The sequence below is a fragment of the Meriones unguiculatus genome, chromosome X (assembly GCF_030254825.1).
Source record: "Meriones unguiculatus strain TT.TT164.6M chromosome X, Bangor_MerUng_6.1, whole genome shotgun sequence".
Classification (NCBI taxonomy): domain Eukaryota; kingdom Metazoa; phylum Chordata; class Mammalia; order Rodentia; family Muridae; genus Meriones; species Meriones unguiculatus.
This window is the reverse complement of record NC_083369.1, coordinates 149,044,520-149,068,841: the sequence shown is the minus strand read 5'-3', so window position 1 is coordinate 149,068,841 and position 24,322 is coordinate 149,044,520. Positions and strand designations below refer to the sequence as shown.

Sequence of the window (24,322 nt, the reverse complement as noted above, 5' to 3'; positions counted from 1 at the left end):
AATGATTCTTCATTCATGTTTATTAATTTATTCATTTATTGCCTTGAAACTTAGAAACAATTTCATTTAAGGCCTAAAGTACATTTCTAATATATCAACTTTTGAGAAAACTGTGTCTACAGAATAACGCACTGCTTCTGTCAAGTTAGAAAATACATTAGATTCAAATACAGAAACCTGATAAAAAATCTCCATCTTTCAAAACTTTGAGCAATGATAGAATTAATGCCGAAGGATCAATAAATGTGGATTTGAAGTGGATGGTCGGTTTCAGTCTAAAAGTATAAACAAAAAAAAAAAAAAAGAGGAGCACAAATTCATGGGTTTTGACATATATACATTTAAGTTGAACCTTTGGCACTAGGAACCAGGGCATCTCACCATGTAGCATTAACACATGTTCGAAAAAGGTGTAGTGTGAAATGGGATAGAACCGCCAGTATTAAAGCAATATTGTCAACTAGGCAATAAAATGTTCTTCTAAATTTCTTCTTTCTCTTATTACTGCATACACTGGTAGCAAGTTTAAAATGAGGAAAGCAGTCAGGAGGTAGTCTTTTTATTTCTTCTTACAAGAGAACAGGAAACAAACTTAACATTGGCCCTGTTTTCCATTGACAGTTTTAAAGAACGTCAATTCTACACTGAAAGGACTAAACAAAAGAGTTTACAGGCATCAGACACTAACGATTTGTCAGTAGACCTTCACAGGGCTTTGAGGTGATACTCAGCAGAAGCCACTTTGTAATCACTGGCAGTAAACAGCGAAGCAGAATTCTTTGCCAGATACTTAAGGAAATCATGCAAATAGCCCAGCAGTAATGGAAGGCTATGCTCATCGAAGGGTGTATTGGCCAACACTGCCCTCTTCTCACCAAGGGGCTTATAGGCCAACATTGCGCCGATTCTCACATATAATCTCAGTAGGTGTGGTGCCCCATAGATGTGTGACACTGGCACATCAGGGTGAGCCAGCAGGATCTCAGCATACTGGGGCCTTTCAAACTCGTAGAGCAGCTGAGTGCCCAGCATCACATTGAAATACTTTTTTATCCCCCCCACAACTTCATCAACTGCATACTCCTTATTATCAGCCCTTCCGTGTGACTTCGTACAATTGGCATACTCCTCAAGAATGGCATCTACATTCTCTTTAGCAGGGAGTTGGAACAACAGGTTCTGCCTAGTGACCAAGTCCCAGTCCTCCACCAGCCATGGTTTTAATTCTTCAGGAATCTTCACTTCCACTTCCACATCCACTCTCTTCTTCAACGCCTCCTCACTCTCCACAGTGGCAACAGCTCGTGCCCTTTTCTTCCGTGGGGGCTGGGGCATTTTGCTGCTGCTGCCACCATCTCCATTGCCAGGAGTCTTCTGCTTGCTCTTGCTTGTCTTCCGCACAGAACCAGAAGGGGCCTTCTCAGCAGAGCGACCCCCCCATCTTCCTGGAAGGGCTGGTTCAAGACTCTTTGGCAGGGAAACAGCAGACTCCTTTCCTGAGGCAGCTCTTCTCATCTGACTTCTCTGCATGTTGCTTCGAATTGCTTTCTTAGAGTTGTCTTCTTCAGCAGATTGTTGTCCACAAGTGTGAGAAGCCTGCTTTCCGGAACTCATTCAACCCTGTTTTTAGTGCCAACTACACTCTTCTTTCTTTCCCTTCCAAGGATTCCTAGCAATTTCCAAGGCAGAGTCTTACAGTTCTCCTAGGATGGTCTGGAAAGACGAAGTGGGAATACAACCCCCTATTCTGCAGGCAGGAATGCTAACAGGTTCTGCAACCGGGTTCAGATCTCCAGATCCTTTACTGTACAGCAAAGTTAGCTTTTCTGATGATGACCTGAAAGGAGAATGCAGTTCTTTGCCGCACTGGACGTGTGATCACTGCTGCTCCTCCAACCTTAAACAAGGGAAACGTCATGTGATTCAGCTAGTGAGAAAAACCAGGGAGCAAAATGCATACGGAATGCTGAGCAAGCTATTCTGTTGCTGAGTTTGAAGGATAAAACCTGAAGAGTTGGGCTGAGGCTAGCAACAACCTTTTGGATGCCACGTTAGGACATCAGATCTAATTCTACAATCCCGTGGGCTGTTTTCTTTTACCTTGAGGCATGCTTTCTCTTTGAATGTACTGGAGACCTGGCTGTCCTGGACTTTGCTTTGTACACCAGGGTGGCCTCAAACTCACAGAGATCTGCCTGCCTCTGTCTGTGTAAATTTTTGACCAGTGTCAATTCCTTACCATTTATGATCCCAACTTTTTATTAAGAGTTGAAAGGTTCAAAGGCAGACCATGACTTGAATCCCAGCACTTGAGAGGCAAAGACAGGTAGATCTCTGATTTTGAAGCCAGCATTGTCTACAGAGGGATTTCAAGGACAGCCAGATAACTCTGGAGAATCTCAGAGACAGACAGAAAGAGTGAGACAGACAGACAGACACACACACACACACACACACAGAGGGAGAGAGAGAGAGAGAGAGAGAGAGAGAGAGAGAGAGAGAGAGAGAGAGAGAGAAAGGGCAAGTTGATCCACTTGAACACATAAATCCAAGTATTCTGAGGAGACAGAAACTCTTGAGCCTTGGATGCAGAAGTAATGCCATCTCAATAATACCTAGAGTGCTGAATAAGTGCTGAAGCTTACAAATGAATTATACAAAGACAAGGACAATAGACCTACTACTATAGTAATGCTCTTCATGTTGTAGCAGTTAAAATACCCAGCACAAAAATGATGTTATGGTATTAGGCTAAGTACTGAATAAAGCATCATACCTTATTCATAAATATGCATGAGCTTGCAAAAGCATTAAACATGGATAATGAAATTCTCCTGCTTTCAGATTTTCCTGGATCTCCTGTCCTAACATGGGTTAGATCAAGGAGAGACTCCCTAAGATTGTATGTATTAGTCAGTGAGGACAACTTCTGTCATCTGCATCACTAAAAGATTCAACACCCAAAAAGAGGGTAAGAGTCTAACTTACTTTAGCAGATACAGCAAAAATTTAGGCCAGTGGATGAATTAATTTATAAGCAAGAAAAAGAAAAGAAAAGCAATGGAAACTTGACCTGGAACTCTTTTGTTTCACTAATATTTTATTACCTCTTCCTTTAATAACTACCCCAAAAAGCTTTATTTCATCAAGGCTAAAACTGTATTCATCATTTCAAAAATGTCCCCACGGAAGGGCAATGAAAAAAGGAACACTACTGTTCAGTTTCCCTCTCCTCACCAGTGTAGCACTGGCAAAGAGCAACAACCTGCTGCCCCCTCAGACTTCATTCAGCCATAGCCTCTCAAATGTATCTATCTCCAGAGCAGTGTGTGGGTTTCCCTCAAAATTAAACATTCACAGGCGACTGGATCCTAATGGAAATGAAGAGTACTGCCTTCCTCATTAATCTCTCTTATAGGTTTCTTATGGCGACAGAAAACAAGACACCTGTGGGGAGAAGCTATCGGCCCGTGGGAAAAACTATGGTTTAGAGCAACCAGGACCCTTTCTGGAGCAGCATCCTCTTTGCCAGCTCCATCTCCAAATACCCTAACTTTGACATTCCCTATGTTTGCGTGTGAGGGTAAGTGCTGCCAGCTCAAAAGAGAAAGGGTTGCTTTGGTGAGAAAAGTGAGGACTACAGTAAGTTAGACTCTTACCTCATTTGGGTTATTGAATCTCTTAGTGAAATAGTTTTATCAAGTTGTCAGTGTTTCCTAATGCATACAATCTTAGGGAGTCTCTCCTTTATCTAACCCTATGTTAGGACAGCTGTCCCAGGGAAATCTGAGTACAGGAGGTTTTTATTATATATGTTTAATGCTTTTACTTGCTCAAGAATATTTATGAATAGGAAATGATGTTTGATTCAGTAGATACCTGAATATAATGACATCATTTTTGTGCTGGGTATTTTAATTGTCACACCATAAAGAGCATTATTATAGTAGTAGTCCTTCTCTGTTTGTCTTTGCATAATTCATTTGTAAGCTTCGGCACTCTTTCAGCAGTCTAGGGTTTTTGAGATACCATTCTTTGTATATCCCAGACTCTAGAGTTGCCTTTCACTCTTAATGACCTTTTCTAGTTTATACATTTGCCTGCAAATTTTATGATTTCCCTGTTTTTAATAGCTGACTAATATTCCGCTGTGCAAATATACCACAATTTCTGTATCCATTTTTCAGTTCTGGGACATTTAGGTTTTTTTCCAGATTCTGCATACTATGAATAAAGCTGCTATAAACATAGTTGACCAAATTTCTTTATTGTATGTTTGAGCATCTATCAGGTGTATTCCTAGGAGAGGTATAGCTGTATCTTGAGGAAGCACTATTCCTATTGTCTGTGAAAGGGCCATATTGATTTCCAAAGTGGTTGTACAACTTACACTCACAGCAGCAATGTAGGTGGGTTCCCCTTTCTCCACATCCTCTCCTGCATGTATTGTCACTTGAGTTTTTGGTCTTAGCCATTCTGATGGAATCTCAGAGTTGTATTGATTTGCATTTCTCTGATGAATAAGGATGCTGAGCATTTCTTTCAGTGTTTCTCTGCCATTCTATACTCCTTTTTGAGAATTCTCTGTTTAGCTCTGTACTGCATTTTTAAGTGGGTTATTTGGTTTGTTGGTGCTTAATTTCTTGAGTTCTTTATATATTCAGGATATTAGCCCTATGTCAGCTGTAAGGTTAGTGAAGATGTTTTCCCAGTCTGGAGGTTGTCATTCTGTTTTGTTGACCATGCCCTTTGCTTTACAGAAGGCAAGGTATATACTCACTTATAAGTGAATATTAGCCATATAAAATAGGACAACTATACTAAAATCTACAGACCTAAAGAAGTTAAACAGCAAGGAGGAACCTAGGGAAGATGCTTAATTCTCATTCAGAAGTGAAAAGAGGGTAGGTGCTGGAAGAAGTGATAGAAGAGAGGGAACAGGACTGGAGCCTAAAAGACTCCAACCAGTAGGTGATCAGAGCAGATACAGAGACTCACAGCCAAACTTTGGAAAGAGCACAGGGAGTCTTATGTAAGCATGGGGGATATTAAAGGATCCAGAGGTGGCAGGAGCCACACAAGGAGACCAACAAAGCCAAAAATGAAAACAAAATAAAGGGCCCAGGTGGAACTGCAGAGACTTATGCATCAAGGAAAGACTATAAAAAGGACCCTCTGCTCATATGTAGCCCATAGGCAGCTCAGACTCCATGTGGGTTCCCTAGTGAGAGAAGAAGAGACAGTCTTTGCCATGAACTCAGCTGCCTTTTCCTTGATCACTTCTCTCTGGTGGGGTAACCTAGCTAGCCCACAGAGGAAGAGGATCCAAGCAGTCCTAATGGAACCTGATATGCTTGGGTCAGACTGTAGGGGAGAAGGACTTCCTTTATTATTGGACTAGCGAAAGGGATAGGGGAGGTAAATGGAGGGGGGGTGGAACTGGGAGGAGATGAGAGAGCTGGCTACAACTGGGATACAAAGTGTGTAAATTGTAAATAATAATAATAATAAAAACAAATTTGACATAGAAAAAGAGTTGTCTGTCTCCTCAGAGTGCTTGAATTTAAGTGTTTACCTGGTTCAGCTTTCTCTCTCTCTCTCTCTCTCTCTCTCTCTCTCTCTCTCTCTCTCTCTCTCTCTCTCCATACTCCCCTCACTGTCATGGAACTTATTCTGTAGACGAGGCCAGCCTCAAATCAGAGATCTACCTGATCTCCGGGTCATTTTAGGAAATCTGTTATCTAAAACATGGTTGGCTGAGACTGAGGCAGTTCATTCGGTAGAGGCTTTTGCCACCAAGCTTCTTGACTCTGCTTCCATCCCCAGGACCGACATGGTGCAAGATCTGACTCTTGCAAGTGTAAGACCTGGAGTCTCATTGCTCAGGAGCTCAGGATCGCACCCTTCCCAGGAACTCTCACAGACCACAACGCGATATAAAAGCAAGAAGTTTTATTGCTATTGCGATAGGGTCGCCCCTCCAAGGATAGGAGACGACACCGAACATGCAAAGCAGAGGGTTTTTATACCTGAAAATCAGATCACTTTTGCTCTATAGTTTACAGCTGGTTGTAGATAGTTTACAGCTGGTTGTTTCTCAGAACAGTTCACCCCTTCAAGAGCTCTCTGCACCCGGTTTCAATTCAAATAATCACAGTTGTTTTTCTCATTCCCAGGTGGTCCCTCATTCCCCCCTTTTCTTTTTGTCTCTAGTTTAAACCCTTAAATTGTGGATTGTCCATGATGAGTTTCAGTTGTAGTGGGTTGCTGGAGGCTTGGACTTTACAGGTGTCTGCAGGTTGATGAAGAGCAGGCTTGACATGTGACGCGTGGATCCAATCTATGATGCCCTCTACTTTGACGGCAGTTGGGGTGGTGAGCAGGATGTAATAAGGACCCTTCCACCAAGGTTCCAGATTCTGGCTGTAGTGTCATAGCACATATAACAGATCTCCAACCTGGAACTGATGGGGAACCTCCAAGGACCCATGTGCATAGGCACTGCCAACCTTGCTCCATATTTCTTTCTGAATAAGCTGCAGTCCTTTCAGCCTGACAACAATTCAGAGTTACCACTAGTTATGTCAAGGGGGTCCCCAAGAAGAGTCATGGGAGCAGGAACACCATAGAGTAGTTTGAAGGGACCCAGGCCCAGTAAGGAGGGAGTATTTCTGACTCTAAAAAGGGCCAAGGTAAAGAGCACCACCCAGTCACCGCCAGTCTCCATGGTCAATTTGGTGAGAGTCACTTTTAGAGTTCTATTTATTCTTTCTACCTGTCTTGAACTTTGGGGTCTATAAGCACAGTGTAATTTCCAATTGATCCCCAGAAACCTGGCCACCTCCTGACTTACCTGAGCATCGAAGGCTGGCCCATTGTCTGACACAATTAATTTTGGAATAGGGAACCCAGGAAAAATGTCTTCCAGAATGTTTTTGGTTACAACCAGAGCGGTTTCTTTCTTTGTGGGAAAAGCTTCCACCCATCCGTCTGACAGGGTTCACACTCCCAAGTAACTCTCTCAGCCAGGGTGGTGAGATTCTTTTCTGTGGTAGAATGATCTTACCTTTGGAGTTAATCCATGCCCCCATATCGGTGTCAAATATCCCCTGTTTTTGCCATATTCACTTTAAATCACTTTCTGAGTAGTTCAGTCGTTCTTCTCTGGGCAGCTCAGCGGTCAGTACCACTGGGACAGAGTTTCCTCTAGCAGCTGCTTTAGCCTCCTGATCGGCCATGTTATTCCCCTTTGCTGCCCTGGAAGTTCCCTTCTGATGTCCCAGGCAATGAATAATGCTTACCTTGGCAGGCAGCAACAAGGCATTGAGCAAAGCCAGAATCTCAAGTCCTTTCACCATCACTTTTCCTCTGTTAGAACCTGCAAACCAATCATGCTCTAGGAGCTGGATTTCTGGATCTGGCAATAAGGTGGCAGGGTTTAGCCCTGTCACCAGGGCAAAGGTGACTCTATCATCATTCAAGAGTAAAGCCTGGCAATGTGTCATGCGGGCATTCGTGAGCCAGTGATCAGGTGGCTGCCTTATGACACTCTCAAGGGCATGAGGAGCATAGATGCTGAGGTCCTGTCCCAGAGTCAGTTTGTCTGCATCTTTTACTAGTGCTGCCACTGCTGCTACTATCCGTAGGCAGATTGGCCATCCTGCCACTGAATCAAGCTTTTTGGATAGATAGGCTACTGGTCTCTTCCAGGATCCAATTTTCTGTGTTAGCAACCCTTTGGCCATTCCTCGATTCTCAGCCACACAGAGATGGAAGGGTTTGGTCACATCAGGGAATCCCAATGCTGGGGCCGACATTAAGGCTTGTTATCAAATGCAGCTTGTTCATCCTTTCCCCAGATGAAATAGTTAGGGCATACAGAGGGGCTGGCATCTCGGCAAATCCCAGAATCCACAGCCGGGAAAACCCCACTGTCCTAAAAATTCCCTCAGTTGTTTAGTAGTCCAAAGAGGGGGAATATGAAATAACGTCTCTTTTCTAGCCTTCTATAGCCATCTCTTTTCCTATCAATATATATCCCAGATAACTGACCTATTTCCTGCAGAGATGGGCCTTTTTCACCTATGCTCTGTAGCCAAGCTCACCCAGCTCTTGTAACAGCCGGTCGGTGGCTTCAAGGTAGGTTTCTTTACAATCTGCAGCTAATAGAATGTCATCCACATATTGGAGAAGAGTTACCTGGGGATTGGTGGCCCGGAAGTGCGCCAGGTCCAGGTGTAGGGCTTCATCAAATATGGTAGGGGAATTTTTAAACCCTTGAGGAAGTCGAGTCCATGTAAGCTGGCCCAAGACCACTGAGTCCGGGTCTTTCCATTCAAAAGCGAAAATGTCTTGGGTAGTAGGGCTGAGTTGGAGACAACCAAAAAATGTGTCCCTAAGGTCCAGGACCACATACCAAACCCTGTCAAGGGGAAGGGAACTCATCAGGTTATACAGGTTGGGCATGGTAGGGTGTAAGTCTATGACCTGTTTGTAAACTTCTCTCAAGTCCTGTACGGGTTGATAGTCATTGCTCCCAGGCTTCCAACCTGGCAGCAATGGAGTATTCCAGGTGGATTGGCACCTTCTGAGAACCCCTAGGTCAAGGAGCTGCTGTATGTGAGGGCAGATCCTGTCACGGGCTTCCTTAGACATTGGATATTGTCGCACTGCAAATGGGGTAGCCTGAGGTTTCAGCTCTATCTGAACTGGGGGCTGTTTCTCTGCTTTTCCTAGGCCAGCTGTTTCAGCCCATGCCCTGGGATGTCTCTCTTGCCACCAGTCAATGTCTTTTTCTGGACTTACCACCTTTTCAAACAGGCAGTATTCATCTTCCAGTTGAATTGTCAGCATGTGAATGGGATCCCCTTTATTGTCTGTCACCTGTAGGCCATCTGGTCTAAAATGAATAGTTAGGATATCTCGCCCTAACAGTGGGTACAGGCACAGGCACTCGGGGACATCAAAGAATTAGTGGGATACCCGGCCCACTCCAAGGTCCCCCATTCTTCGGGTAGTCCATGAATATTGTTTAGATCCAATGGCTCCTTGTACCCAAGATTTTTTCTCTTTTTTAGCTCCAAAATCTTGTAACAGAACAGAATGCTGGGTGCCAGTGTCTACCAAGAAGTGGACTGGCTTCCCCTCTACTTTAAGGATTACCCTGGGCTTGGGGAGGGGAGCCCAACTCTGTTCCCCCTAGTTGCTCTCATTGCCCAGGGTTAGGACCCGGGTCTCCAGGGCATGAGCGTTCTGTTTTTCTGCCTTTTTCTTCCTTTTGGGACAATCCTTGACCCAGTGTCCTTTCTCCTTGCAACAGGCACACTGATCTTTAGACAGAGGGCCCCTCCAATTGCTAGGAACTCTCTCCCTATCATTATGACTCTCCTGTACTATGGTGGCGAGGATCTTAGTCAACTTTCTGTCTTGCCTCTTATCCCTTTCTCTTTCTCTCACTTCCTGCTCTTTCTGCTTTCTTTCTTCTTTCTCTTCTTCCATCTCCTGGCTATAGAAAACTTTTTCTGCTACCTGCACTAAATCCTTCAACCACTTGTCCTGTAAAGCTTCTGTTTTCTGGAATATCTCTGGTGACTGGTCTATAAAGGTTATAGTCACCATTGCCCTATGCTCATCTGAGGTAGGGTCATAGGGCATAAACCGATGGTATGCCTCCATCAGCCATTCAAGAAAGGCTGCGGGAGATTCATCCAGCCCCTGAAATGTCTCTCTTACCTTCATCAAATTGGTGGGCTTTCGAGCGGCCCCATGGAGACCCGCCATTAGAATCTGGCGGTAGACCCTCAGGCATTCCCTACCTCTGGGTATGTTGTAATCTCAGTTGGGGCAGGTGAGGGGAAAGCCATCATCAATTTCATTAGGGAGGTTGGAAAGCCTCCTGTCCATTCTCGGCACATTGTTTCTGACCTCAAGGAGAACCCACCCCCATTCCTCGGTAGTCAGGAGGGCCTGCAAAAGTTGCTGGCAATCATCCCAAGTGGGCTGGTGTGGGAATAGGACAGATAAAACAAATCAGTTAGAGCTTGAGGATTTTCAGAAAAGGGGGGAGTTATGGGCCTTCCCGTTATAGAGATCAGCTGATGAGAAAGGCCAGTACTGAAGGGGTTGATTTCCATCGTCATCAGGGGGCTCATAGGTTCGCAAAGGAAGGGCCGTGGAGCCTGGCTGAGCTGCTCGGCTACTCCACATTCCTGCCCATGGGCCAATTTTCCTTCTGGAATCTGGTGGCGACTGTAGTGTTGCCAAGGGACTGCTGGCGGCACTTTTGCTTTCAAAATCTGGTGGTGATTGCACTGGTGCTGAGGGACTGGAGGCACCCTCCTGCAGACCTGCTGGGGGATTAGTGGGGAAAAGAGCTGGTGGGTATGGAGGCAGAAGTTCAAAAAGAAGGAGATCTGTATCTAGAGTGGCAAGTATCTTCTCCTTGACTGCACAGATGGCTGTCAGGGAAGTCTCTGTGGGAAGAATAAAGGGGCACAACCAAGGATGTGGGTGACGAACTGGATCCTCCCAAGTCAGAATATAGGTAACCTGATCAGGGTGGCCTTCTAGAGTCTGGAGGGTCTTAATCTTGACAGCAAGGATCTTGCCAAGGTGAAAGGTGCCCTCCGGTGGCCATCCAACCTGAAAAATAGGCCATTTTGAGGAGCAGAGAGTTTGCCATTTCCCCCTTTTAGCTTCAACTGAAAGGTTATGTGCCCTATATCTCACCTCCGAGAAATGATCAAGGGTGAGGGATAAGGGTGTAGTCACAGTCTGTCCCATAATAAAGTCGTCCATCAAGAAAATCAAAGAAGCAACAATGATAGAGACAAAGAAAAGAAGACAGGCAATTAGACAAGGATGCCCCTGCAGCTGGTACCACAGAATTCAGTTGGAGAGGCTGCCTCACGGTGGCCATCTCCTACATATGGGAGGAGGACCATCATGGACCTAGCCTCCCCAGATGGAATCTGGTGCCTCCTCCAGTTCCCAGTCAAGCGATATTCTGACACGTCTGTCTATCACAAAGACTGATCAGACGACCAAAAATGTCCAGATAGGCGCCTAAACAGATACAACCAGAAATCAGACTAACCTGTTCCGAGCTCGATCTCGGAGCCCAGTCTGATGAGGGTTGGGGAAGGGGCATGCTGTTTCCTGGCCAAAGGCCCCAAAATGTAAGACCTGTAGTTTCACTGCTCAGGAGCTCAGGATGGCACTCTTCCCAGGAACTCTCACAGACCACAACTCGATACAAAACCAAGAGGTTTTATTGCTATTGCGATAGGGTCGCCCCTCCAAAGATAGGAGACGACCTCGAACATGCAAAGCACAGGGCTTTTATACCTGAAAATCAGATCACTTTTGCTCTATAGTTTACAGCTGGTTGTTTCTCAGAACAGTTCACCCCTTCAAGAGTTCTCTGCACCTGGCTTCAATTCAAATAATCACAGTTGTTTTTCTCATTCCCAGGTGGCCCCTCATTCCCAGGTGGTCCCTCACAAGTTGTCCTCTAATGTCCACCACAGTGCTGTAGCATATGTGCTCACACACATGTGTACACACACAAAAACATAATTTCAAAATTGTTCAAAACTTAATATGATTTCAGTAAAATGTTTAAATATGTATTTAACGCTAAATGAGAAAAAAATAAATTGTGATGTCACTTTTAGTATTTTTTTACATAAACAGAATATTTTGTTTGTTTTTTGAGACAGGTTCTCACCCTGTAACCCAGTTAACTTAAAACTCACTATGTAGCCCAGACTAGCCTTCAAGTCATGGCAGTCCTTTCTGCAGAACGGAGACAAGTGGGGGAATGGGATAAAGAGCATGCGAGTCTAATTCATGTTGAATATGAACAAAGTCCATGATACATACATATGAAAATGTCACAGTGAAACCCACCATTTTGTACGATGCTAAAAAAGTACCCAAAGATACCACCCTTGCAAGAACTAGCTATGATGTGAGAATTTCTAGGGTGCCATTGTTCCTTTAGATGAAATGGTGAATTATAGATATTTTTTAGGGAGTGGAGACTTTGTAGTTGTTGTCTTCAGTTCTCATTTGTGTTTATTTTTTGTTTTAAAATAAAGTTTCACATACTGAGATTGTCTTTGAACTTGTGCAGCCTCCACATGTTCTGGAAGTGTTAGAATGCAAAAGTCCCAAGGGCCACTTTTAACCACTGGCAAACACTCTACAAAAGTGTTTTCCCCACAACTAAACATTAGATTTCATCTTCTAGAAGCTGTTACTTGGCTCTGATTCCCCAGTCTCCTGTATAAAGACAGAGAGAGAAGTGAAGCTCTTTGGAGACACAGTTTCTGTACACAAGTTTAGGACACCCTCAGAATGTCCAACAGCTTTTCTATTCTATAAAAGATAAATATTGTACTGAGAAACATTTGAATAATATAAGGCTTTAATCAAGCATTGTGCAAACGTCTGGCATTGCTTCTTTCTGTTCTGAAGAACATGTGTCCCCACTTGTCATTATTTTCTGATATTTACTGGCGTCTGATGGCCTTTCTTTGTTTCTTAAGGATTATCTGCTTTCTAACTCTTTTTTGAGAGTTTCTTAAAAGTTAAAATAAATAAGTATATGTTGTATTTCCTTTGTCTTAGTGTTTGAAAAAATGCTAGCTTGATCTGAGTTCAGAGAGCACCTGCCTCTTGGGTCCCATGGATAAGAAACTGCACAAGGACACACAGTTAGAAATAGAGTTTTTTTATTAAGAAAGAAATGGCAATCCTGAGAGTAAATGGGTTAGTGGGCTGAGGGAAAATTCCCCCAAAGCACTAGGCCACAAGGCACATGACCAATCAAAGGACATTTACATAGCAACTGTTGGCCTCTTATACCTTTGAATATAATGTACTTTCCTGTTTCGTGCTCTGTGAGCTAAGAGGAAGAAGGGGGTACAGGCTTTCCTTGCTTACTGGTCCCCTCTCTATGTTAATCTTGATGTTGATTTTCCCAGTCTCTTGCTGCAAACCTCTCTACAGGTTAAAGTGGCTGATCTCATGGGCTACCTCCTGTTTAGGCCTCTGTTGATTTGTATATGTAGTTCTGGGGATTGAACCCAGGACTATGTGCATGCCAGGCAAGCACTTTACCATCTGAGCTATAACCCCAACCATTTCTTACAGTTTTTTTTTAATTGCAGAAGAATTGGACAAATATTCCCAGAGGTATTCAATTTAGAAAATAATAGAGAAAGGGTGTAGCTGATATTTAGAATTATTTAGGAAACATATGGAGAGAAAGAGGAATTCCTGCCTCTTAGGTAAGAATATAATAGTGGGCAGTTAATTGGGGGTTAATGCACATTCTCATCTTTTTCCCCTTAGTGATGATATTAGGAAAGTTGAATGGATATATTTAAGAATGTATCATGAGGTGAGCATGGTGGCACCTGCCAATAATCCCAGCACCCAGGAAAACTAGGCAGGAGGATTGTGAGTTCTAGGTCAGCCTGGGCTATGAAGGGAGACCTCGTCTCAAAAAAGAAAAAAAAAATAATACTCCTAAAGTTAAGATCCAGTGTTTTAGCATTTGTCAAGCACGATGTGCATTTATTTCCCAGCACATGAGAATAATAATCACAAAGTTTAATAAACAAAAAACATTAGCAGTGAATTTCCTTACTTTTACATCATAGGATTGAAAATTTTACTTACTTGCATCTATTTTCAGAAAGCATTTAAACAGTGAGCATTGGGATAGAAATGTTTCACAAATGGCCTTTCTTTGTAGCATAGCCTAGCCACACTGAGCTGGTAACACATAAAAACTACTCTAGCGTTTTCCTGGAGCTGAGCTATCATTTGCTCCACTAGAACCAAGATACTACTTCATGATTCTTGCAAAGGAATTTGCTTTTAATGTGTCTTGGAAGACTTAATTATCAGAAAAAAGTTATTCTAACAAAATTAGTGTAGGCTCTGTACACAGGTGTATCTTTTAAGCCTGGATTCTACTTTGCACTTTCAAGCCAGAGTTAAATGTATTTTCAAGCACTGGTGTAGTATGTCATAAATTTGGTACCTATTATAGGTCTCTTATTAGGCTGCTAGAAATTCAAGAGGTTATTAGCGTATCAGGTACTTAAAAGTGTTCAATCCTTTCTTAGAGAACTGAAAAAAATTGAATTAAAAGTAAACACTTCACAAGAGGTTAAGGAAATCAACAACTGAACGACTGAAATTAAACAGTTTATATATATATGTATATATATTATATATATATATGTACACACATACATACATATACTTACGTATAAATATATATATATATATGAGTTAAGAATAGCTGGATATACACTATTTTGTTGTTATAAGACAATTACATTACATTTGAGTATTTGTGTTTCGTAAAATGAACAACATACCTGAAAACAATACAGAGCCAAGTATTGTGGTTCCAATGATTTCCATATCCAACCCCATGTCCAGTGTCTCATTTTAAATGCAGTCTCAGTTTCCATGGATTATTACATTTGAAGAAATTAAATAGATGGGGAAATCTGCTAGAGAAAACCAGAAATATTGGTTTTGAGAAGGGAATTTTGGAATTTAAAAATATTGCCCACTTTACCGATAAGAATGTTTTACCTACAATCAAAGGTAGGTTTCCTCTATTCTGTTGGGAGAACAAGCAGCAAGTGCCAAGGATTAGAATTTGCAGAGAAGCTTCTCTTCTTCTGTTGCAGGTTCTTCTAGTGTGAGAATGCTTGGCTGTGGCCCAGGAGGGAGGAGCAGCAGAATTAATGTTTTCTTCTCCATCATTTCTTTCCCAGCATAGCCCTGAGGTTCTCTTTTTTTCTCTTCCCATCCTTCCCTTCTAACCATTGCTTGTCTGTCTAGTTCCTGTTATAGAAGCTGTGTCCTCTGCCCCTCCATTGCTGCTGCAGAGCATTAATGCAAACACGGGCTCCACAGTGCATGGCTGCATTGTGACAGTAATGCTTGCCCTGCATGTCACTGTTTGCCTTCTTTTCCCAGAGGAACAGTGGAACCAGCACAGATGGGCAGGATCCTGAAGCAAAGGGTACTTCTGTGTACTGAGCATTCCAAACCCACCAGAGCCGCGCCCCCCCATGGGAAGTGCAGTAAGTGGTAATCTGCAGCAGTGCAGTTGTTTCTTCTTAGTATATTCACAGACAGCCTTCAGCGGGAGTCCAGGAGTGGGGCAGTGTTTGTGAGTTACAGGCTCTGAGGCCAACAAAAGTTTCCCTGTGTTCAAAAGTGGTGGCAGCTTCTCATATTTTGGGTTTCTTTTTCTCTGCTCTTCTAGAATCCTACGATCCCTAGTCAGAAGCTCCAAAACAGCCAGCGAACAATGGAACTGCTGTCTGCATGCCAAGGCCCACCCAGGAACGTTGACGATGGCAAAGTGCAGATACCAGTTCTGGGACACACAGCCAGTACCCAAACTGAGTAAGCTAATACACTCAAAATTAGCACAAAATCTATTATCTGCCTTTTAAAGTATATATACTAATCAGGGACATTGCTTTTCTTTAACACTGATTGTAACCTAATTGTTATTTGTTACTACAGTATCCAATTTTCCTTTATTTGAAATGTGTATTATATATTATACTTTCCGGTCAAACTTTTCATATGTGTATGTGTGTAATATAACAAATTGTATAGTAGAAAGTATGATATACATGATATGTAACTATGCACTATATTTTACTGTCTGATTAATATAGATAGAATATATGTCATATATATCAGACATATATTTTACCAAAGAGAAATGAGTTTTTCTTCTCTTTACTCTTCACTTCTGAGCTTCATGAAGTCGTTTTCCCTGTATATTGTATTTTTAAAACCTTTTTATTCTTAATGGATGCAAATGATTGTTTTGCTTACATGAATATATGTGATCCATATGCATGTTTGCTGTCCGCAGAGGCCAGATGAAGTTAATGGATTTCCTGAAAATGTAATTAAAATAAGGATTGAGGGGCCTGGAGAGATGGCTCAGCAGTTTAGAGCACCGGCTGCTCTTCCAAAGATCCTGAGTTCAGTTCGCAACAACCACATGGTGGCTCACAACCATCAATAATGCACTCTGATGCCCTCTTCTGGCATGCAGGTGCACATGCAGATAGAGCACTTATACATTAAAAAAATAATTTTGAGGTACCATGTGGGTTCTAAGAACCAAACTTGTGTCCTCTGCAAGAATAGCAAGTGCTCTTAACCACTGAGCCATTACCCTAGCAACCCCCTCCACTTCCACTACATTATTTTTTTAGCATCTCTCATGCCTCAGGCATTCTAAAGTAACTAGAAAAACTCTTCTATACTATCTCACTAAGTGGATAATTGTATACTTCTTATCAGGATTCTGAACACACTATACTGTTGTATCAATTTCATATCATTCAGGAGTTAAGGAGCCCTTTAGAATTAAAGGCCTTTGTGGGCTCTGTTCATGTAAAGAAATATAACAGGGTGGGGGGGCCCAAGATGGCGGCGCCGGGAGAACAACACTCTCCTTGAAGCAACCAGGAGACTGAACTCTGGGCCCTAAAACTACAGCTATTGTGTTTCCCAGGAGAGAGGAGGCTCCCACAGCGTGGGAATAGGCCGGGTCCACTCTCTGGCCACACATCCAGAACCCAGAAGAGATCCCAGGTAACATGGGCATTGGGTCTCCAGGCAGGAGCTACACGCCTGCATGTCCCTATCACTTTGCCAGGCTGATTGGTGGGCACAAGGATGCCAGAGACTGGGAGTCCCAGTAGCAAGAAAACCCCACAGGGAAGGAAAATTGCGAGACTGGTTACTGGTCACCCAGTCTTTCCCTAGAAGGTCTCGCTGACCATGGGTACCCACTGCCATCACAATTGAGCTTCAGCTGCACTTGGAGAGCAACTGCGCGCCCAGCTCAAGATCCCTACTCCCTCTTCAGAGGAGTCAAGAGGTGTCCAGCAGAATCTGCCACAGACCACATTGTCTGTACCCCAACCCGAGATTGGGGCTGAGAAAACCCAATCCTTTCGGGCACTGCCCCAAACACCACCATAACCCTGCCATGGCGGAGCAGAAGGATAAAGAGGCTCACAGTGGCTTCACAGTGCAGGGACCACAGTGCTGCTGGCTGCTCCTAGCAAACAAACTTCATCTTGGGATCTGGGACTGTGGTCATTCAACAGGTCCTGAGATTCTACTGGGTCCAGCGCAATAAGGTCTAGCACCAAGTCCTATCACTGGCGCCCCCCCCCGACCCCTGGCAGAGAAACCCCGGTGCAGGATCAGACTGAGGAGTCTGGCACTCCCCTGAGAGCACCGACATAAGCTTGCCCTAGCGGAGGGGAAGGTCAGAGGGGAAGGACAGAGAGGCAGCCTGCCACAGGACACAGCACCCCTCTCCAGCTCACCCAGCGGCCCCTAGCAGAGAAGCCCAAGCTCTGGATCTGAGGACAATCAACCCTACCTGGTACTCTCTTGGGATCAGCAAACATAGGTTCTTCTGCTAGGCTGCTTCTGGCAGAGAGATCTGGGCCCAGGATCTGGGATTGAGAACACTCAACCTAACTCTGTCCCGCGCTACCCCGGGACCAGTCAACATAACCCCTCCTGGCAGAGGGAAAGAACAGAGAGGCACCACACAGGAAAGGTGGCACCGAGTCCTGCGGCCACAGGGTCACAGAGCTGACTGTTAGCCTACCCAAGCATTTTTTCACAGCAGGACCAAATCAGAGAGTAGAGATCAAGGGGAACCCCTGTGCATTCCAAGTGGTCCTGCGAGAGGGTGAGTGAGCCTTCTAGGGAGAGTTCGCCCCAGACCCAGAGCCTCTCCACAGAAGCAACCAGATGAGATCCCTGCCACCCACACCCCTAGTGTGGGCATCATAGGTTTCTTGGGATAGCGACCCCAACGTTGAAGCCTCTACCTTGTGGGTCCACCAGTGCAATCCAGGCAAACAATTCCTGGATCTCAGACAGAACTGCCTGCAGGCCTGCAGGCCCTGCAATAGTAAAAGAATCCACGCATGCACAATGCACCTGCTAAAAGCTCATGTGAATAGCAAATAGCGCCAGCATCACATTCCTTACTTAGGCAAAACTGAAACCACAACGCATACCCCCAAATCACTGAACCTCTCTCATCTTTCTTAAAAAACAGTCCAGAAAACAGAAAGAGATGATCATAGCCCGAACTACAAACTCGAGGAACAAACAGTGAGGGTTATAAATAACCAGATGGCTAGAGGTAGACATAAGAACACTCCCAACAAAAATCAGGACATAATGACCTCACCAGCAATACCACAAAACAATGGACACTTCAATTCACTCGATATACAAGAAAACATCCTGAAAACTATGTTTCTCCAGCTATTAGAGGCCCATAAAGATGAAATGAACAAAGCCCTCAGAGAAATAGCCAAAGAAATCGAGATGAACCAAGAGGAAACAAATCGAGCTCTCAGAGAAATGACAACAAAAACTGAGGCAAACAAAGAAGAAATGCACAAAGCTCTCAAAGAAATGTCCACACAAATGAAGGCAAATAAAAAAGAAATAAACAAAGCTCTCATAGAAATACAGGCAATTATATCCAAAGAAGTAGAGGCACAATTAGTGATACATAGAGAGGAAATGGACAAAAAAATAAAAGCTGTCATTGAAAAGCAGGACTCCACATTCAAACAGATGAAAGAAATGGTGCAAAACATGAAAACAGAATTAGAATCAATAAAGAAAACACAAATAGAGAAAAAACAGGAGCTGGAGAACATAGAGAAAAAATCGGGAACTACAAAGGTAAGCACCACCAACAGAATACAAGAGATGGAAGAAAGAATCTCAGGAGCCAAAGATACACTTGCAGAAATTGACACCTCTCTCAAAGAAAAAAACAAAATCAGAAAAGTTCCAAACACAAAACATCCAAGAAAACAACGACACCATGAAAAGACAAAATCTAAGAATAATAGGAGTAGGAGAAAAAGAAGACAACAGTCTTAAAGGTCTGGAAAATATTTTCAAGAAAATTATAGAAGAAATCTTTCCCAACTTAAAGAAGGAGATGGCCATAAGCATAGAAGAGGCTTACAGAACACCAAGTAGACTAGACCAGAAAAAAAATTCTTCATGTCACATCATAGTTAAAACACTGAACCTACAGATCAAAGAAAAAATTCTAAAAGCAACAAGGGAAAAAGGCCAAGTAACATGTGAAGGTAGACCTATCAGAATCACACCAGATTTCTCAACAGAAACTATGAAAGCCAGAAGGGCCTGGACAGAAATCATACAGTCCTTAAGGGACCACAGATTCCAACCCAGACTACTATACCCAGGAAAACTTTCAATCAACATAGACAGAGAATTAAAATATACAATGGCAAAACCAAATTTAAACAATATCTACATAGTAACCCAGCTCTACAGAAGTTACTAGAAGGGAAACTCCAAAACAAAGAAAACAACTACATCTAAAGAAATAGAGGAAATAGATAACTACACAACAAAAAAAAATCAAAAGAATACAAGCAATGAAACTCAGTGATACCACCAACCCCACATCAAAAGTACATAACAATTGTTGGTCACTAGTATCTATCAACATCAACGAACTCAGCTCCTCAATAAAAAGACACAGACTAACAGAATGGTTGCGGAAACAGGATCCAACATTCTGTTTCATCCAAGAGACACACCTATGCAACAAAGATAAACATTACCTCAGAGTAAAGGGCTGGAAAAATGTTTTTCAAGTAAATGGTTCCAGAAAACAAGCTGGATTAGCCATCCTAATATCTAATAAAATAGACTTTCAACCCAAGTTAATAAAAAAAGATAAGGAGGGCCACTATATTCTCATCAAAGGAAAAATCCACCAAGGGGACATCACAATTTTGAATATCTATGCCCCAAATACACGAGCACCTACAATCGTAAATGAAACAATATTAAAGCTTAAATCACACATTGATCCTAATACCTTCAAAGTGGGAGACTTCAACACTCCACTCTCACCAAGGGCCAGATCAACTAGACAGAAAACAAATAGGGAAATAAAAATATTACAGAGTCCCTAAATAAAATGGACCTAATAGACTAGACATCTACAGATCTTTTCATCCAAAATCAAGAGTATACCTTATTTTTAGCACCGCATGGAACCTTCTCCAAAATAGACCATATAGTTGGTCATAAAGCAAGCCTCAACATATACAAAAAGATTGAAATAATCCCTTGTATACTATCTGACCACCATGGACTAAAGCTGGACCTCAACAACAACAGTAATCACAAAAAGCCGACAGACACATGGAAACTGAACAACTTGTTCCTCAATGACAGCTGGGTTAAGGAAGAAATAAAGAAATAAATTAAAGACGTCCTAGAATTCAATGAAAAGGAAGGAACAACATACCCAAATTTATGGGACACATTGAAAGCAATGCTCAGAGGAATATTTATAGCACTAAGTGCCTGCAAGAAGAAAGTCGTAACATCACATACAAACAACTTAATGGCCCAACTGAAAACCCTAGGAAAAAAAAAAAAAGAAGAAGAAGAAGCAGATACACCCAAGAGGAGCAGACGGCTGAAAATAATCAAACTCAGGGCTGAAATCAATCAATTAGAAACAAATAAAACTATTCAAAGAATCAATGAAACAAAAACCTGGTTCTTGGAGAAAATCAACAAGATAGACAAACCCTTAGCTAAACTAACTAAAAAGCAGAGAGAATCTATCCAAATCAGCAAAATCAGAAATGAAAAGGGTGACATAACTACAGACACTGAGGAAATTCAAACAATCATCAGGTCATACTACAAAAGCCTATATGCCACAAAATTTGAAAACCTAACTGAAATGGACAATTTTCTTGACAGATTACATCTTCCAACATTAAGTCAAGATCAGGTAGAAAGACTGAATAGCCCTATATTCCCTAAGGAAATTGAAGCAGTCATTAAAAGTCTCCGCTCCAAAAAAAAGCCCTGGGCCAGATGGTTTCACCACATAATTCTATCAGACCTTCAAAGAAGTGCTAACACCAATTCTCCTCAAATATTCCACAAAATAGAAACAGAAGGGACATTACCAAACTCATTCTATGAAGCGACAGTCACCCTGATACCTAAACCACACAAAGACCCAACAAAAAAAAGAGAACTTCAGACCTATCTCTCTTAAGAACAGTAACATAAAAATACTCAATAAAAAGCTTGCAAACTGAATCAAAGAACACATCAAAAATATCATCCGCCATGACCAATTAGGCTTCATCCCAGGCATGCAAGGGTGGTTCAACATATGGAAATCCATCAATGTAATCCACCACATAAACAAACTGAAGGAGAAAAACCACATGATTATCTCCTTAGATGCTGAAAAAGCATTTGACAAAGTCCAACACCCATTCATGTTTAAAGTCTTGGAGAGATCAGGGATACAAGGCACATATCTAAACATAGTAAAGGCAATATACAGCAAGCCTATAGCCAACATCAAACTCAATGGAGAGAAATTTAAATCAATTCCACTGAAATCAGGGACAAGACAAGGCTGCCCACTCTCTCCATACCTCTTCAACATAGTACTTGAAGTCCTAGCCAGAGCAATAAGACAACTAAAGGAGATCAAGGGGATACAAATCAGAAAGGAAGAGGCCAAAGTGTCACTATTTGCTGATGATATGATAGTATACTAGAGCGACCCCAAAAATTCAAACAGAGAACTCCTACAGCTGATAAACACCTTCATCAAAGTGGCAGGATACAAAATCAAGTAAAAAAATTCAGAAGCCCTGCTGTATGCCAAAGATAAAAGGGCTGAGATAGAAATTAGGGAAACAACACCCTTCACAATAGCCACAAATAACATAAAGTACCTTGGGGTGACACTAACCAAGCAAGTGAAAGACCTGTTTGAGAAAAACTTCAAGTCTCCAAAGAAACTGAAGAAGATATCAGAAGATGGAAAGATCTCCCATGCTCATGATTTGGTAGGATTAATATTGTGAAAATGGCCATCCTTCCAAAAGCAATCTACAGATTCAATGACATTCCTATCAAAATACCAACTCAATTCTTTACAGACCTTGAAAAAAAGATTCTCAGCTTCATATGGAGAAACAAAAACAAAAACAAAAACAAAAAAAAAACCCGAATCTCCAAAACAATCTTGTAGAACAACAGATAATCTGGAGGTATCTTCATCCTTGATCTCAAGTTGTACTACAGAGCAATAGTAATAAATCTACATGGTATTGGCATAAAAATAGAAAGGAGGATCAATGGAACCGAATAGAAGACCCAGAAATAAACTCACACACCTATGAATACTCGATTTTTGACAAAGAAGCCAAAACCATTCAATGGAAAAAAGACAGCACCTTCAACAAACGGTGCTGGTCCAACTAGATGTCTACATGCAGAAAAATGAAAATAGATCCATATTTATCACCCTGCACATAACTAAAGTCCAAGTGGATCAATGACCTCAACATAAAACCAGATACTCTAAATCTGTTAGAAGAAAAATTGGGGAACAGCCTAGAACTCATTGGCACAGGAGACAACTTCCTGAACAGAACACCAACAGCAAAGGCTTTAAGAGCAACAATCAATCAATGGGACATCAACAAACTGAAAAGCTTCTGTAAAGCAAAGGTCACCATCATCAAAACAAAATGCCTGCCTACAGATTGGGAAAGAATCTTCACTAACCCTTTATCTGACAGAGGACTAATATCCAGTATATACAAAGAACTAAAGAAGCTGAAAAGCAGCAAACCAAGCAATCCAATTAAAAATTGGGAAACAGAGCTAAACAGAGAATTCTCGACAGAGGAATATTGAATGGCAGAGAAACACTTAAAGAAATGCTCAACCTCATTAGCCATCAGGGAAATGCAAATCAAAACCACCCTGAGATTTCACCTTACACCCATCAGAATGGCCAAGATGAAAAACTCAAGTGACAATACATGCTGGAGAGGTTGTGGAGAAAGGGGAACCCTCCTCCACTGCTGGTGGGAATGTAAACTGGTACAACCACTCTGGAAATCTATCTGGCACTTTCTACGACAATTAGGAATAGTGCTTCCTCAAGACCCAGTTATACCACTGCCCAAACTTTGCTCAAGTACACAAAAGGGATACTTGCTCAACCATGTTTATAGCAGCTTTATTTGTAATAGCCAGAACCTGGAAACAACCCATATGTCCATCAACGGAGGAATGGGTACAGAAATTGTGGTATTTTTACACAATGGAATACTACTCAGCAATCAAAAAGGAGAAATCATGAAATTTGCAGGCAAATGGTGGGATCTAGAAAAGATCATTCTGAGTGAAATATCCCAGAAGGAGAAAGACAAACACGGTATATACTCACTTATATAGACCTATAACATATGATAAGCATAATGAAATCTATACACCTAAAAAAGATAATCAAGAGAGTGGACATGGAGATGATCAATCCTCTTTTAGAAAGATAGATGGGATGTGCATTGCACGTATGACAGGAGTCTACTGAGCGCATCTGAAAGACTCTAACTAGCAGTGTTTTCAAAGTAGATACAAACACTCATGACCAAACCTTTGGCAGAGTACAGGGACTCATATGTAAAAGGGGAGTTAGTATGATGAGGAAATGATAGGAGCTCCACAAGGACCAAATATATCTTGGCGCAGGGTCTTTTCTGAGACTGACATTCAACCAAGGACCATGTATGGATATAATCTCGAACCTCTGCTCAGACGTAGCATGTGGTAGCTCAGTAACCAATTGGTTTCCCATAGTGAGGGAACAAAGACTATTTCTAACAGGAACTCAATGCCTGGCTCTTTAACCTCCTCACTCCCCAAGGGAAGAGCAGTCCTGTTAGTCCACAGAGGAGGGCTTTGCAGCCATTCCTGAAGATACCTGATAAAACAGGATCAGATGAATGGGGAGGAGGTCCCCCCCCATCAGTGGACTTTGAAAGGGGCACGGTGGAGATGAGGGAGAGAGGGAGGGACTGGGAGGGAATGAGGGATCGGGACACGGCTGGGATACAGAGTTAATAAAATGTAACTGATAAGAAAAAAATAAAATAAAATAAAAAAGAAATATAACAGGGCCTTGTTCCTAGAACCAGGCTTGCTCCATCAAATCTCATTTAAGACTTTCCCAAGTTAACTTGCTATAAACATGGGTATTTCTTTTTTTCCAATAGATGATTTACTTTTCATGAAAGTGTTCAAATTACATGACAATATAAATGCCTCACTTTCACTTCGAACTTGTGTCTACTTACATTTTGATAATTTGTTTCCAACA

General features: G+C 42.3%; 1 protein-coding gene across 1 annotated transcript; it reads right to left on the bottom strand.

Annotated features, from left to right (window-relative positions):
- Positions 1-705: 705 nt before the first annotated feature.
- Positions 706-9,808, bottom strand: LOC132649970 (mortality factor 4-like protein 2). Its single transcript, XM_060374744.1, has 3 exons — positions 9,733-9,808; positions 1,521-1,609; positions 706-1,419 (listed from the first exon to the last, which is right to left on the bottom strand). The coding sequence occupies exons 1-3, from the start codon at positions 9,806-9,808 to the stop codon at positions 706-708; spliced, it is 879 nt and encodes a 292-aa protein (XP_060230727.1).
- Between the last annotated feature and the right edge of the window lie 14,514 nt (positions 9,809-24,322).